The 15,978-nt window shown below is 42.0% G+C and overlaps 1 protein-coding gene across 12 annotated transcripts in view; it reads left to right on the top strand.

Annotated features, from left to right (window-relative positions):
- Positions 1 to 14,516, top strand: part of RAPGEF1 (Rap guanine nucleotide exchange factor 1) — a 122,144-nt gene extending 107,628 nt beyond the window's left edge. For all 12 annotated transcript variants that reach the window (XM_040324398.1, XM_040324397.1, XM_040324401.1 and 9 more), the window contains 12 exons: positions 569 to 692; positions 779 to 854; positions 1,620 to 1,704; positions 3,905 to 3,997; positions 5,540 to 5,728; positions 5,909 to 5,993; positions 7,794 to 7,888; positions 7,985 to 8,063; positions 11,824 to 11,925; positions 12,008 to 12,105; positions 12,182 to 12,310; positions 13,479 to 14,516. In XM_040324398.1, coding sequence (XP_040180332.1) covers positions 569 to 692; positions 779 to 854; positions 1,620 to 1,704; positions 3,905 to 3,997; positions 5,540 to 5,728; positions 5,909 to 5,993; positions 7,794 to 7,888; positions 7,985 to 8,063; positions 11,824 to 11,925; positions 12,008 to 12,105; positions 12,182 to 12,310; positions 13,479 to 13,629 — 1,306 coding nt within the window. In that variant the 3' untranslated portion in view covers positions 13,630 to 14,516. The remainder of the gene's footprint in view (positions 1 to 568; positions 693 to 778; positions 855 to 1,619; positions 1,705 to 3,904; positions 3,998 to 5,539; positions 5,729 to 5,908; positions 5,994 to 7,793; positions 7,889 to 7,984; positions 8,064 to 11,823; positions 11,926 to 12,007; positions 12,106 to 12,181; positions 12,311 to 13,478) is intronic.
- Positions 14,517 to 15,978: the final 1,462 nt, after the last annotated feature.

Genomic DNA, 15,978 nt, shown 5'->3' with positions numbered 1-15,978 from the left:
CTGATTGGCTTACTGGCTGTGATTGACAGCAACGAGAGTCAATAGCTCCCACTGTTGCTGAAAGCCAATCGGGGGTGTGTGTCCCCAGAGAGACGAGGCTCTCGTGGACATCACTGGATCGAGGGGGGGTTAATGTAAGTCTTGGGGGGGCTGCTGCACACAGAAGGTTGTTTACCTTCCTGCATAGAATTCATGAAGGGAAAAAGCCGTGCCTTTACAACCACTTTAAGAGTGAAATCACTTTTGTTCCAGACCAGTGGCTCAGAAAACACAAAAGCCAGTGAATCAGCGTGACAGCCAAGCAGTGTTTTCAAATGGAGGCAACCTTTATTTCTCTCAGTGCAGGCTTCTTCAAATGACAGTTGAACCGATACAGTGGTGACTAGCTGTGTAATAGTCTATTGATTAATCTAATAAAAGGAACCAGCAGGGGTATTTAGGTCACAGCATGTTGGTCCCATGGCCCCAGGGATGCTAAATGTATATCATGATCCTGTACAGAGTCACAGCCTATCTTTTTGCCTTGTTGATCCACATTCATAACATGCTGATAACCTTAATTTTACAGGCTACCCAATTCTCCTGGTGGGCATAATCATGAAACGCCAGAGGCAGAGGAGAGCGAGGAATTGGATGAACTTTCCCTTGTAGACCACAATGAGATCATGGCAAAACTCACGCTGAAACAAGAGGTGAGCCCGCTCATAGTGGATGGTGGAAGTGGCTGATCCCATTTTAATTATTTTGTAAAAGTGACTGATGAGCTTTGTACATGCAGGGTGATGATGGGCCAGATGTCAGGGGTGGTTCTGGAGATATCTTACTTGTCCATGCCACAGAGACAGACCGAAAAGGTAAGCTTTGTTCTACACCTTCTTCACATGAATCAGTAAAATTTCAGCTAATGTCAAACCCCATCTGTTTTCATCTTATTCTCCCTCATCTGCTGAACGAGAGGCATTACTCACTTACCATTGACTTACATGTTGTAGCATTTTTGACAGCACTGTGTCACTACCTTGAAGGGTGCCCAGGAAGCAGAGGTATTTGGGTGAAGGTCCCCTGTGGTCATACGCACTAGTAGTCATCAGGAGTTGTTACATCACAAAATGTGGTCCCTTATAATAATGTCATGTAAAAAAATAGTTTCAGCTGTGTGCTGCTTTGACTGATGTTGCCCTTTTTTTTTTTTTTTAAATGAACCTTCTGTAAATGATTTGTCTGTGAAGGCTGCCACTTCTACTGCCAGATTTTCTGTTGATGATGCATGTAGTGTGCAGTATTGTCACTGTTCTATTCAGTACTCCAGTTTTTCGGAAGAGCTGATTACATGGGTGGCGGTCGGTCAGCGCTCAGTTCAATGTCTCAGCTGATGGAGAGCTGTGCACAGATCCGGGTTACATTCCAAGGAGTTTCCTCTCGGATAAGGGTTGCCCCAGGGCTCTTCTTGCTGCAGCATGTCTGTATGATCTCAGAGTTCTGAGATGCGGGCGTACTTTGGACGCAAGATGCTTTATCCAGCTTTCCTGCTTTCCACAATCACACAGCTAGTATATGTTTACTTGTGATGTTTCTGAGACACAATAAAATATATTTATATGCTGAATTCTCTCTCGCAGATCTGGTTCTTTATTGCGAGGCTTTCCTGACCACTTACCGGACATTCATTACACCGGAGGAGCTGATTGAGAAACTGCAGTACAGATATCCTTTCCATATGGCAAGGAATCATCACACCGGCTTTGATATTGTCATTGTAGTTTTTAATGGTTGAGTAAGGTAACTTTGTTCATCTAGTGTCTCTCATTCCCCTTCATACAATCTCCCTGACACCAAAGGCCTTGATAGACAGTTTCTAAGAGAATTCAAGAAATTTGCACTAAGGGATTAATAGAGCCTGCCTCTGCTATTCTGAAAATACAATTTCCCTGCCTATCATGGTGAACAATGGCTTTGGTATATGCCAAGTTACTGACTTGAAACCAGTATGTTGATTAGGAGTTTGCTGGCTTATTCCAGGTCAGTATCTCACAAAAGCCAGAGAAGGCCAGACAAGTTGTATTTTTAGCAGATATTTCGCAATGGTAGTCGCTGCAATTTTTCTAGTACTGGTTTCGCAGGGAACCCTGTAAATTCAGAAAAACGGAAGCTCCCATTTCTGACTTGTTTTTAAAGGTGCAGCTCCGATACTGATTTTTGCTTCATTACCCTGGGGGGTCACCAACCTGGAACAATCATACAGCGGTAGGTCGGTGACTAGATAAGCCCTGTTGATGTTTCTATGGGCTCCCATTTAAGTAGAATTGGTTTAACTGACTGGGGGGGGGGGGGAGCATAGTTTTGGTAATGGATTTTAATATTGACAGCACTTCCTATATTTAGATTTTCTGTTTTTTATGCAGTGTGCTAACCAACCAGTATTCCTATGCAGTGTGCCCAGCACAAGCTATGGACTAGTGCTGCCCCCTGCTGTTGGGAAGGCTGTTTCTGCCCATGTGGATAGGAAAGGAAAACTTTCTCTTTATCATTCAGCTCTGCCTACTGAAAATGTGTCATCTATTAGATGAATAGATTTTTATTGGGTTTGCAACAAAGTATAATAGTGCAGATGATGTTTAACCACTTCACCCCCAGAAGATTTTACCCCTTTCATGACCAGAGCACTTTTTTCAATTTGGCACTATCGCTTTAACTGACAATTGTGCGGTCATGCAACCTTTGGACCCAAACAAAATTTGAGTCTTTTTGAGTTTTTTTCCACAAATAGAGCTTTCTTTTGGTGGTATTTGATTGCCTCTGTAGTTTTTATTTTTTGCGCTTTAAACAGAAAAAGAGCGACGGTTTTGAAAAAAACAAAAACAGTATTTTTTACTTTTTGCTAAAATATCCCCCAAAATGTTTTTTAAAAAATAATTTCTTCATCGGTTTAGGCCAATATATATTTTTCTACATATTTTTGGTAAAGAAAAAATCACAATAAGCGTATATTGGTTGGTTTGCACAAAAGTTATAGCATCTGCAAACTATGGGAGAGATTTGTGGCATATTTTTATTACATTTTTTGGGACCATTGACATTTATACAGCGATCAGTGCTATAAATATACACTGATTACTGTGTAAATGGTAGGGAAGGGGTTAACACTAGGGAGTGATCAAAGGTTTAAATATGTGTTCTGACTGACTGGGGGTTGAGACATATTATTCCTACTTAGGAACAAACAATATGTCGCCTCTCACCTGACAGAACAGGGATTTGTGTGTTTACACACACAAATCCCCATGCTGGCTCTTGTCTGCGATCGCGCCCGCCACACAGCGGGCGCGCGGCTCTTAAGTGAACAACGTACCCATACGTTGTTTTGCCCAGCCGTGCCATTCTGCCGATGTATATCGGCGTGCGGCTAAAGAAAAGCGGTATAGAAAAAGTGTGCATAAATTGTGATTAATTTTAAAGTGTGTTTGTAGTCACCCCTAGAAAGTAAGATTTATGATACCAGTTATATTGTAAAATGTTTAACTGTGAATTCCACTGATTTGTAACGGAAATGACTTTGTTTCCGCTGTTGACAGTCCATGTGGGCCAGCAGAGGAATGTGTGTGGCCACTGTGTGTGTAGAAGCCCATGGGAGTTGTAGCAGTGAAGTCACTGACACACCCCAATCACATTTCCAGAGCATGTACGGAGTAGGAGAACCATATTTTTCAGAATGTTTCCCAGATCAGTGCCTGTATTATTTCTCTGCATCTAGAGTTGTTAAAAACAATTTTTGAATAGGCTAAACCAGCAAAAGTTAAATAATTTATATGGGATTTACAATTTCTAGAACACAAACTCCCACTGCATTGCTTAAGAGTTTTATATAAAACTGAATTGGTGACTGTTTTCTTTAACTACTTTCAACGTATGAGAGATTCTGCCACTTCCAGGACACGTTCAAGCAGCGAGTGAGCAAGAACACCTTCTTCGTGCTGGTGAGAGTGGTGGATGAGCTCTGGTAAGTAACACGCAGTTATCAGACTGACACTGAGGCCGGGTTCACACCTATGCAAATTGGTTGCAGCTTAAACCGCATCCAATTCGCATTACATTATAAAATACATTGATTTCAATGATGCTGGTTCACATATGTGCGATGCATTCGCACTGCGCATTGCCGAAAAAACTTGTGCGTTTTGTAGGCATTGCTGTGCGGCTCAGGTGCGAATTCAGGCCCATTATCTTCTATGGGCACACATGTGATTCGCACATGTGTTCATTTCTCTTCAGGATTTCTCTCATTCAGCTCAATACACTTCCCCCCTCCCCCTCCCCTCTCCCAGGTCTCCAAATTCACATCTAAAACGGAGCTGATCTGCTGAACAGTTCTCTTATCTCTCTGCAGAGATAAGAGTTGAAATTTGCACCACACTAGTGTGAATCCGGCCTGAATCATTTATTGGTATACAATAGTGACTTGCTCAGAAGTGGTCCCTCTGACAGGTAGCAAATTAGATTTTAAAGCACCGATTTTCACATTGCTGTGTAAACAGCGTGATTGGTTTTAATTAAATTAATTACAAGTCTTTCATCCTTAAAGTGAACCTGTCAGGTCCTATAAATTGTCTGGTCTGATAAAACTACATTGTAGGCAATTTTTAACTGCAAATTCATTTTGTTAATCTTCTAATTACTTGATCCTAGGATTATGCTCTGAATAGGGTCTCAACATCTTGTTGGTGTTTAGCCCCGCTCCTCACCATGACATCACTGAGCAAAGAATCAGTATTGAGCCAGTGAAGATGAACACGACAACCTGTATACTTGTTTCAGATTAGCAAGATATTAAGAGCCTTTTCTTTGGGAAACAGAGGTCACAATTAGGAATGCACCGATGCCATTTTTTTTAGACTTTTTTCCCCCAAGTACTCTGCGATACCAGTTACAGATCAGATACCTATCGCCCTAGGTAGAGGGGTGGTTAGGGAGGAGGGAGGGGGTATGGAGTTGGGTGAAACTGGGGTGAGGGTGGGGGTATGGGGTAAATAAGGGGGGGAGAGTTGGTATGGAAAAGGCTGTGATCACTGGGGGAAGGGGGTGGGAGGATCATTGGGAGACATGGGGGCAGAGGTGACAGTACAGGGGGTTAGGAGGAAACAGTACAGGGGGTGTAGTATGCACCAGGTTGGCCCATGCATGAAGACTGCCCTGCACTGGAGGAGGCTGAAAATGCCTAGTATCAGTCCAACCCTAGTTACAATTGCTGAGTAGTTCTTAACATGCAAGTTGCCTGACTGTTAAGCTGACTTTCTGACCGAAGTCTCTAACGCAAATGAAAAATGCAGGTTTTCCTGATTTGCATGCTGCTTCAAGCCATTGATTAATAGTATTAAAGCCAGTCAGTGAAGATAACTCGGTAACTAGTGTTCAGCAGGTGGCCAGCATCAGCAGCCTCCTCCTTGCTGAGTGATGGGCATATTTTTGCACTGAATGTATTAATGGCCAAGTGGTATTTCTTTGGACTGAGATTTTTTCTTTCCCTCCCCCCCTATTTTTGCAGCTTGGTGGAGCTGACGGATGAAATATTGAAGTTGCTGATGGAATTGGTGTTCAAGCTGGTGTGTAAAGGGGAGCTGAGTCTGGCCCGTGTACTGCGGAAAAACATCTTGGAAAAAGTAGATAACAAGAGGATGCAGAGCCACTGCAACTCCGCCATGAGACCGCTCGCTGCCAGGGGTGTCGCTGCAAGGTATGCATGCCTTCCGATTTTTATTAGCAATTTTCCCCATGTATAAAAAAAATATGGTGTTGGCTTCCATATGCGATACCTGTACAGTGGTTGATGGTCTCTTGTTTCGACATCTCAGAATTCCTCTGCATACAGGAAACTTTATCTGTGTTGTATAATTTTGTCTGTGGTGTTTTACAGGCCAGGGACCCTCCATGACTTCCACAGTCATGAAATTGCAGAACAGCTGACCCTTCTGGATGCAGAGCTTTTCTACAAGATTGAGGTGGGTTAACTGGGAAAACCATGTTTTGCCTTGTACACACGATCGGTTTTCCCAGCGATAAAAAGTCCGCCGGGAAAACCGAAAACCTGCTCGGTAGCGTCCGTCCCCCGTCCCCCCCCCCCACACACGGCCGGGTTTCCTGGCAGGAAAACTGCCATGAGAGCTTTGGTCGGGGAAACCCAGCCATGTGTATGCTCCACCACAGGTTTTCCCCATAGGTAAACTGCCGGCTTAAAAACTGCCGGGAATCCCGGCAGGAAAAAAAAATTCCCATTGGAATTCCCATTGGTTTTACTGTCGGGAAAACTGCAATGGAGCATACACACGGCCAGTTTTCCCGACCAAAAGCTGTCATGGCTGTCGTGTGTATGCGGCATTCGATTGTGGTATTCAAGCTGTGCTACCTTGCAGATCATCTTGCTTGGTTTTTCCATAGAAGCTTGAAGGCGAAAAATGTGAACACTAATCACATTTATCATATGTCTCGCACCTCAATAAATGCACCCTTATCGGTAAAGGGAACCTGTGCTAGGACTAGTTTTTTGGGTAGGTTGTTAATGCTAATTGCTGAAAGTTCTGGTTGTCATGGAGTTGCAAAGACTTCATACAGGTACCATGCGAATCACTGGTAACCAATCACAGATCACGCACAGTGGTAAGCAATAATGTTGTCGTGAATGGATTGCACTAGGTGTCGTGATCCCATAGCGATGATGTGGTATCCGGTCTGCTCACGGCAGCCCAATACAGAGTACCGCTATCATCACAGAATGCGCCCCAGGGGACACGCCAGGGCTCATGTGCACCGCAATGTCGCAGTGCCTAGGGGAGCCGCCCACCGGCATTAAATCCACTGCTAGATTGGCTAGTGTTTAATAATGTTTACATTGTTGACGGAGATCCAGATTCCAGTTTAACCACTTGCCGACTGCTGGACGTCTAAAGACATCCTCGGGTTTGTGGTGGTATATCTGAATGATGCCTGCAGCTACAGGCATTATTCAGATATTGATGTTTTCAGACAGCGGTTCCCCACACCATAGGAACGATCATAGCGGTGGTTCAGCCGCTTGATCATTCTTATGGGCGGCGAGTGGAGACGTCCCATCCCGCCGTCCTCGTGTGCTTCTACCAACTGATGTCCACCATAGAGATTTCAGGTGGACCAGATGGTTGCCGGAGTCTCTGTGATCGTCGGAGGCCGGACATGATGATATGACATCACACCCTGCCTCTGATCGTTTTTTTTTTTAAAGGTGAGACCTACTCTGTAACTCAAAACATGTAACCTGTAAAAAAAAAATTCAAGCATTGCCTATGGGGATTTATAAGTACCGAAGTTTAGCGCCATTCCACGAGCGTGTTGAATTTTGAAGCGTGACTTGTTGGGTATCTATTTACTCAGCGCAACTTCATCTTTCACATCATGGAATAAAATTGGGCTAACTTTACTGGGTTTTTTTTTTCTTCGCAGCATGAAAATTTTTCCAAAAAAAAAAAAAAATTGCTGCACAAATACCGTGCAATGGCCGCCATTGTATTCTCTAGCTAGGGTCTCTGCTAAAAAAAAAAACATATATAATGTTTGGGATTATGAAATTAACATGTAGGAGAGAAATGTCAGAATTGGCCTGGTGGGCAAGTGGTTAAACTGTCAGAACAGTCCGAGTGCTTTGTTTCTCTGCCAACCACACTGTCCATTTTGCACTGATTAGAATTATTATGGATACGGCACCAAAGCACAAAATGACTGCTTGCACTGAAATGTCAGAACTTTAATCTGCTCCCTTTCCTATTTAGATCCCTGAGGTTTTGTTGTGGGCAAAAGAGCAAAACGAGGAGAAAAGCCCAAACCTGACACAGTTCACAGAGCACTTTAACAACATGTCCTACTGGTAAGATACAAAATTGTTATGGATTGATAAGAGACTCGTGTAGGAGAGAAAATGAACCATAACTGTTAAGGCTGAGCTCTGCCTCCTCTATTACAGGGTGCGATCCATCATCATGCAGCAAGAGAAGGCACAAGACCGAGAGAGGTTGCTGCTGAAATTCATCAAAATTATGAAGGTGAGCAAAACATCATCAGCTCAGCTGCCCTTGCTTTATTACCAGCTGATATTTAGGTCCATGGGTGGGCAAATAATAGAGTTTAGGAGCCATGTCTGGAAACTAAATTAAAGGATCACTAAAGTTTTTTTTTTTTTTTTTTTTTTTTTTTTTTAGCTAAATAGCTTCCTTTACCTTACTGCAGTCCTGTTTTCATGTCCTCATTGTTCGTTTTTGCTCTGATGTTGCTGTAATCCTTCTCTGTTCTGAACAGTCTGTTTCCTGATGAAAAAAAGTCATGGGAGCTTTCTCTCTGTGGCACTAATCAAGGAGGTGTGATTACTGTGTGTCTTAAACCCGTCAGAACCAATCACTTTTGTTTTACAAACCATCACTGCCCTCTATTGGCTCTGTGTCTCTGTACTTCACAGAAGCATGAAAAAGCATGCATAAACGAAACTGAAACTACAGGTACATTATATGATTGATTTTTATCTATTTTTAATCATTTTTAAAAGGAAGCAGTTAACTATTATGTCTCTATTAGTTATTTCAGCAAAAAAAATGTTTTCCTTTACAACTCCTTTAAATCAAACTTAAGCCAAAACTTTGATTTGGGTAGAGGTTTCTTGCTGTCTCTGTCCCTGTGTGGGAGATTTCTTCTCACTTCCTGTCTATTTGATGACTGAGGAGAAATACTCCTAACAGGGACATAAGCAGGGATAAAAACTAATTTTCTAGTCTGATTAGGAGCGTTTAGATTCTCTGTCCGGATTTTATTGTTATCTGTGTCCCATGAGTGAGATTTCACCTCCATTCCGGTCCAGGTCATGGACACAAGAAATGAAGGATAAATCTGCTATAAGGATTCAACAAGACTGCTTTTAAAATCTGATGAGAAAATCTCTTTAGCAGGGATTTAGACGGCATTTAAAAAGCTAGCATTGTATCTAACCCTTCTTTGCTCTTACCTAAATCCGACAGATGCTGGACTTTAATCAAAATCGCCCTTAAGTAATATAAAGTAATAGTAAAGTTGTACTTCAAATGTCAAAAAGTGCTACAATCATACATTTTAATATAACAGGCACACACCCCACCCTTTGGTGCAGCTGGAGCCCACCAGCAATCCCTGGTGTCTTATCAGAACGGAATATAACCATATGAATTGGGGTGGGGGGAAAGGAATGCATCTGCGCAAATGGGAAATTTCTCAAAGTCTGTGTATATATAAAAAAGTAATTTTGCAAATAACCATTTATGAAAGGGTTATTCTATGGTACTTAGATTGGAAAGAATGTTAAGCTTTCTAAACATCTCAGCACTGCCGACATGCTTTCTGACAGAGTGTGAAAGATGACGAATCAGATGTTTTCTTTTAAGGCTTGGGGGCAGCAGGTCAAGTCTGTTTCGGATGATTCCACACCTAGCTACAAGTGGGAAGTATAGCATTGAGTATTTGATAGCATTGAACAGTAGTAGCATGTATATATCCAAAAACACTAGATTCCTTAAAGCTCTAATTTGTTAGGCAGGTTGCCTGTCCGGTTCCTAGCCATGCTCAGCACTGTAGGATCTGCAAATCTTTCTGACACCCTTGATCCATGGACAGTTGCATTTAAACGATAAGTTCACCTTTGGAAACATGTTACATGTTCCACCTGTTTTTAGGGTGGAACATGTTCCTACTATTGCAGCCACTGTCCATACAGCTATCTCCAGGAACAGCAAGTGGGGGAACGTCTCGCTATTTAAAAAAAAAACAAAAAACAGGCTCTACTCACCTGGCCACGTCATTCATTCACAGTCCTGTGAATGGAAAACTACAAGTACTGACAGCCTTTTGGCTGTTGGCTTGTAGTCCTCAATGAACTACCATGGCACTGTTGAGTGCTCTGGTAGTTCATGGTCTCTTCCTGTCAGTGTGTATCTGCCTGCCCATACGAGGTACGAGCAGACAGATACACTGACAAGTCTGCAGGAGTCCTGGATGGCGCCCCCAATCTGCTTATTGCTAGTGCAATACTTTACAGGCTGAAAGTAAAATATATATATATATATATATATATAATTATGCCAACAAAAGACACAGTAGGGCTTATTTTCCGGGTAGGTCTTACCATGTAATGTGCTGTCTTCTCTGCCCCTACCCCTCCCTGCCTTTTAGGAATCCCCAGTGTGAACGGAGTTAAAATGCTTGTAAAATCCTACAATCCACTCTATTACAGTATTAAATAATGTACAATGTGCGTGTTCCTGTAATATAATTGTGCCAAATACCTTTGTTATAGCACCATTCTGCGCTTCTGTGACCAGCCGGAGCTCTCTTCCCCACAATTATATTAGAGAACCACACACATTGTACATTATATACTACTGTAATAGAGTGGATTTTAGGATTTTACAACCATTTTTAACTAGGGCTTATTTTTGGGGTAGGACTTATATTGCAGCCCTTCTGTGAAATAATGCTAGGTCTTATTTTCAGGGTAGGTCTTATTTTTTTGGGAGAACGGGGTATATATATGCAATTTTTTTTTTAATTTGCAAAAAGATGTGCATTTTTTTTTTTTTTTAACCGCTTCTCGACCATTAAAACTGCTATAGGGCGGCAGCTGTGCACCTTATAGCAGTACACACAAACACACAGACAAAATTTCGGACATCCGCCTGCAGGGAATGCATGTGCTTCTGCTTTGATCAACGGTAATACACAGAGAGCTGAGCTATACCTATGTAAAGAAGGCATGTCCCAGTTCTTACAAGGGGGAGGGAATGAATTCTGTGTTCCTGCAAATCAGGGACTCGAATCCATTACTTTCCCTAGTAAAAGCAGCACACAATTTCATGACTGTGGAAGTCATGGAGGGTCCCTGCCCTGTTAACACACAGGCACTGGTTATTAACACAGTTAATCCTTTGCCCTAGATGTTTAACTCCTTTACAGCGAGTGTCAATAATACAGTGGCAGTGCATATTTTTAGCACTGATCACTATATTGGTGTCACTGGTTCCAGGCAAAATGTCAGTGTCTGAATGTCCTCTGCATTATCGCAGTTGCTGATGTGTGTGTGTGTGTGTGTGTGTGTGTGTGTGTGTGTGTGTATGTATAATATAAATATATATATATATATATATATATATATATATATATAATATGTGTGTGTGTGTAGTTTGTAGACGCAAAAACCTTCGCGTAAACCAATCAATATACGCTTATTAGGATTTTTTGTAGCAGAATACATATCGGCCTAAATTGATGACATTTTTTTTTTTTTTATATAGCACAGTGATCAAATCCCACCCAGAGAAAGCTCAATTTGTGTGTGGGGGGGGGACGGGACATTTTATTTGCGTACAGTGCTGCACAAACAATTATCAGTTAAAGTAACGCAGTGTCGTTTCGCAAAAAATGGCCTGGTCATGAAGGGGGGTAAATCTTCCGGAGGTCAAGTGGTTAAAAGGTAAACTTATCCTTTAAAGCCTCTGCTGATAGCTTTCAGAAGTTGAGCGCATATATAGCGAAATTAGGTTATGTGGGGTTGCATGTTGAACAATGCATCCCCTCAAATGATTTGTGCAGTTGTACTTTTTAATTTAATTTTCTTTTGTCTCATGCTGGAAAGTATTTGATTGCCTTGCTCATACTTACACCTGAAATAAATGTATGCGTAACTTACTTGGTATGTTGTTATATTGCTGGTATTTAGCAAAGGGTTTCTCAGCATTGGTTAAGGACATGGATTCAGGATCTCTGTTTTTGTAACTTTTTGTTCTGCAGCACCTGAGAAAACTGAACAACTTCAACTCTTACCTTGCCATCCTCTCTGCATTGGACTCTGCTCCCATCCGCCGTCTGGAGTGGCAGAAGCAGACATCAGAAGTGAGTTCTGGGATTGTATTAATGGTCCTGTAGACTTCTGTATGTACCTGTTGGAATAATACATTGTACTTGATCTCCACAGGGCTTAGCTGAATACTGCACACTGATAGACAGCTCGTCTTCCTTCCGAGCATACCGGGCAGCGCTTTCTGAGGTGGAGCCCCCATGTATACCCTACTTGTAAGTTTTCTTCTCCGCAAGCAGCTAAAAATGCTATTCACTAGACCTGTGCTGACCTCTTGTTCCTTTCATCTAGGGGTTTGATACTGCAGGACCTCACCTTTGTGCACCTGGGGAATCCAGACCATATTGATGGCAAAGTAAACTTCTCCAAGAGATGGCAGCAGTTTAATATCCTAGACAGCATGAGGCGGTTCCAGCAAGTGTAAGTACAAAGCCATTTACATTGTCTTCCCACTGTATTTAATGATAATTTGTTTCTCTATTGCCCGGTTACGTCTTCACTTCTGTCCTTGACAAGTGGTTATTAAAGTGGGCTTGTACTTAAAATCCAAAGAACGAATTCATTATTGTATAAAAATAAAACTTCCAGGCTGTTTCCCTAGCCCCCCTCAATACACTTTTTTATAGTGGAACTTTAGTTACGCTTTTAGGGTACATGCACTCAGCCATGAGAGAGTCCTACAGTGTACATTCAGGCAGAATTCCCTGCCTGGCCCTCTTGCAGCTGGGTGCATGTACCCATTTATGTACCCATGTATGCTCATCCGTAGTTTGATCTGTTTTTGCACGCTCCTGCAACATGGTCTCAGCATTATTACTACAGATTCACATGCTTGTAGTTTGTCGATCAGCACCTGACTGTACCTGGCACGGTCCACAGGTTTTTGGATTGATAGAAACGCCTCTGCTGCTAAAATACCACACCATGAGCAGCAAAGGGACTTTACTGACACAGAGGAAGTAAAGTAATTTTGTTTTACTTTGAGATTTGTGCTTCCTATGTAAGAATTGTAGCCGTACACCAAAAACACCAAGGGGTCAAACATATCAAAGTATGGAGCTCTTGTGGTTTATGTGTTCACTTTACAGACACAAATACAAAGTACTTCTCAAGCAGGACTACCTGAAAGTCAACAGCATTATTGAACCTAATCTAAAAACGCAAGCATTTTTACACAACTCACATTAAGAGCCTGCATTGTTGAGGGCTGATCAACGCAGCTCATCAACCTATTGCAAATGAGCCCTTTAAGTGAGTGTCCCCTGAAATGTGTTTGGCCCCGAAATGCAATGGCTTTATACTGCTATGAACAGTTGTTCATGTGATCTCTGGCAGATAAATAATTCTTAATATACATACCCCTATAAAGAGTAGGGCATTTTTTTTAAGTTAAGCCAAATTGAAGCCTTTTGTCATTAATAAAAATATTTAAATTGTTGTTTTAGGGTTATTGTCAAGTTAACTAATGCATATACTGTTGCTGTTAAATTCGGTCTCGACATCTAAGCTTGTGTAAAGCTCTAGAGAATTGGTTGATGATCTAAACCAATTAATGAATTTAATACAAATATCACAATTTCTCCCGCAGTCACTACGATATTCGCCGCAATGACGACATCATCTCCTTTTTCAACGACTTCAGCGACCACCTGGCCGAGGAGGCTCTATGGGAACTGTCCTTAAAAATCAAACCACGCAATATAACGCGAAGGAAAACAGAGAGAGATGAAAAGACCTAAGATATGGGGGAGGCAGGCAAGACTGCCACAAGGACTATGAAGATGAAATCTCTCCTATAAAGGGGGTGCTCAAGGCGACTGAAGAGGCTACAGGGGTTATACTTTGTTTACTGGTTGTCACTGACTCCCTACCCCTCTCCCAAAGACATGGGTTACCCCACCCACAGTTGTCTTCTGTTATTTTGTGACCCCTGAGTACCATCAGGAGTCACAGACCTCTGTGCCATGTCACTATGGACCTCCCTGCCTTTCATCACCAAATGAGGACAGCGGTCATGGCGGGTATCGCACTGTGGCTCGAGTGACCAAAACGAACCTGCCCTTTCGTTGCCTAAGGACTTATGGGACATCAGGCTAGTAAAAACTAGCTGCAGAGACCAGATATTCATTGTAAACTTTTTTTTATTTGCCAACTTCATATTTTGTTTTCAATTCTGCCAACGCTTCCCCTCCATCCACAAGCAGAGGGCAGCGTGCTCCTGTATATATATCAGTATTTGGGTCGGGACGGCAGATAAATGTGATGTACTATTATATTTTTTTTATGTTGCATGTTGAATATACAAAGACTGAGTGTGTAATGTACATATGAGAGTAAAACGCAAGACAGACATTAGAATCTGTGCCAGCTGAGACAAAGGCAGGCAAAAAAAGTGAAAACTAAAACTGTCTTGCGTGGCAGGTCAAATGTTTTAAACGTAGTTGTGCGTCACCACTTCTGAAAGTAGTGACATGGCGATTCTGCATCCATTGTGGCAATTCTGAACATATAGGACCTGTGTACATTGACCTCACACACCAAAAAGTACCATTACATACCTTAAGAAAAACGTATGGTGGTCATGAGGTTACAGAAATATTAATTTAAATAAAAAAAATGAAATTCATTCACGACTTGTGATTGCATGTGGGCATGGAACGGGATTACCTGATCATATGAAGTCAATTAGGAATTCTTTACAGGAATTTAAAATAAAGTGCATGTACTCTTTTTACACTCTTCCCGAATGAACGTCACCTTACCACCTTCCTTCTCCACAGATGCATACCTACCTCGATCAGACGTGTGGTTCCACTGTTTGTTTACATCAGGGGTCTCAAACTGGCGGCCCTCCAGATGTTGCGAAACTACAAGTCCCATGAGGCATTGCAAGGCTGACAGTTACAAGCATGACTCCTACAGGCAGAGGCATCATGGGACTTGTAGTTTCGCAACAGCTGGAGGGCCGCCAGTTTGAGACCCCTGGTTTACATCTATCAGCACAAGTATTCACTATCTGGATAAGCCTACGCTTTTCAGCCCCATAGACTTAATATGAAATCATCTGACACTTCAGGACACGGCTCCATAGATATTTATAGTGCTGTAATGTGCAGGCATGGCTGGCCAGGGCAGTGAAAACGTGCACCGCTCTGAGTAGAGCCACAGCTGTCAAATTTACCCAAGTATACATCTGTGGAGTGGGAGGGTGTCGTTAGATCAGGGGAAGGAGCAAAAGAGAATAAAATGTGCTTTGTTTGAAATGCACTTATCCTTTAAGGAATTTTTCATGTACAATGCGTAGACGAACTTTATAACTTGGTGTCATTTGGTTATATAGTGTGTTCAGCCATGTCATATATACATTGCTCGGTCACTAAACAAAGATATCAACATTGTTCATAAATGTGCCAAAGTAGAACAGCAGACAAAACGTTTGATTTGCTTGGTGTGGAAAAGTGTTGGAATCTCTCAAGTTTTTGCTACTGTGTGTTTGTGTTTCCCCCATTTTGGAATTCCCCCCTCACTTCCTTTCCTGGTGGCACAACAAGAAAGGAGGGGTGTTGCCCCCAACAGAGGACAAAGACGGCAGTAAAATCGGAGGCCGTTCCATCCATACACTGCCTCATTGGGATGTGTAGTACAGATGGAGGGCCGTAGTTTATAAACGTTCTTTAAATGCTTTTGCTGGAACAAGTGTGTACCGTGAGTGGAAAAAAGTATTTGATCCCCTGCTGATTTTGTATGTTTGCCCACTGACAAAGAAATGATCAGTAAATAATTTTAATGAGAGAGAAAATAACCGCTCATTAGTCTTCAAAGAACCTCCTCACTGGAACCAAACCATGGGTGCCGGCAATGCAATGGTGATGCAAAAATACGAAGGAAACTTGGACAGCCGCACTCCGATTTTAATTAAAAGAACATTTTTGGAGTGCGGCTGTCCAAGTTTCCTCTGTATTTTTGCATATCATTTTAATGGTTGGTTTATTTTAACCGTGAGACAGATTAACATCAAAAATATACAGAAAACGCATGTCAAAGTTATTAATTGCATTTTAATTTAATGAGTAAAATAAGTATTTGAT

The sequence above is a fragment of the Rana temporaria genome, chromosome 9, assembly GCF_905171775.1.
Source record: "Rana temporaria chromosome 9, aRanTem1.1, whole genome shotgun sequence".
Lineage (NCBI taxonomy): Eukaryota > Metazoa > Chordata > Amphibia > Anura > Ranidae > Rana > Rana temporaria.
Note: the sequence above shows the minus strand (reverse complement) of the source record. Positions and strands in the feature narration are given on the sequence as shown.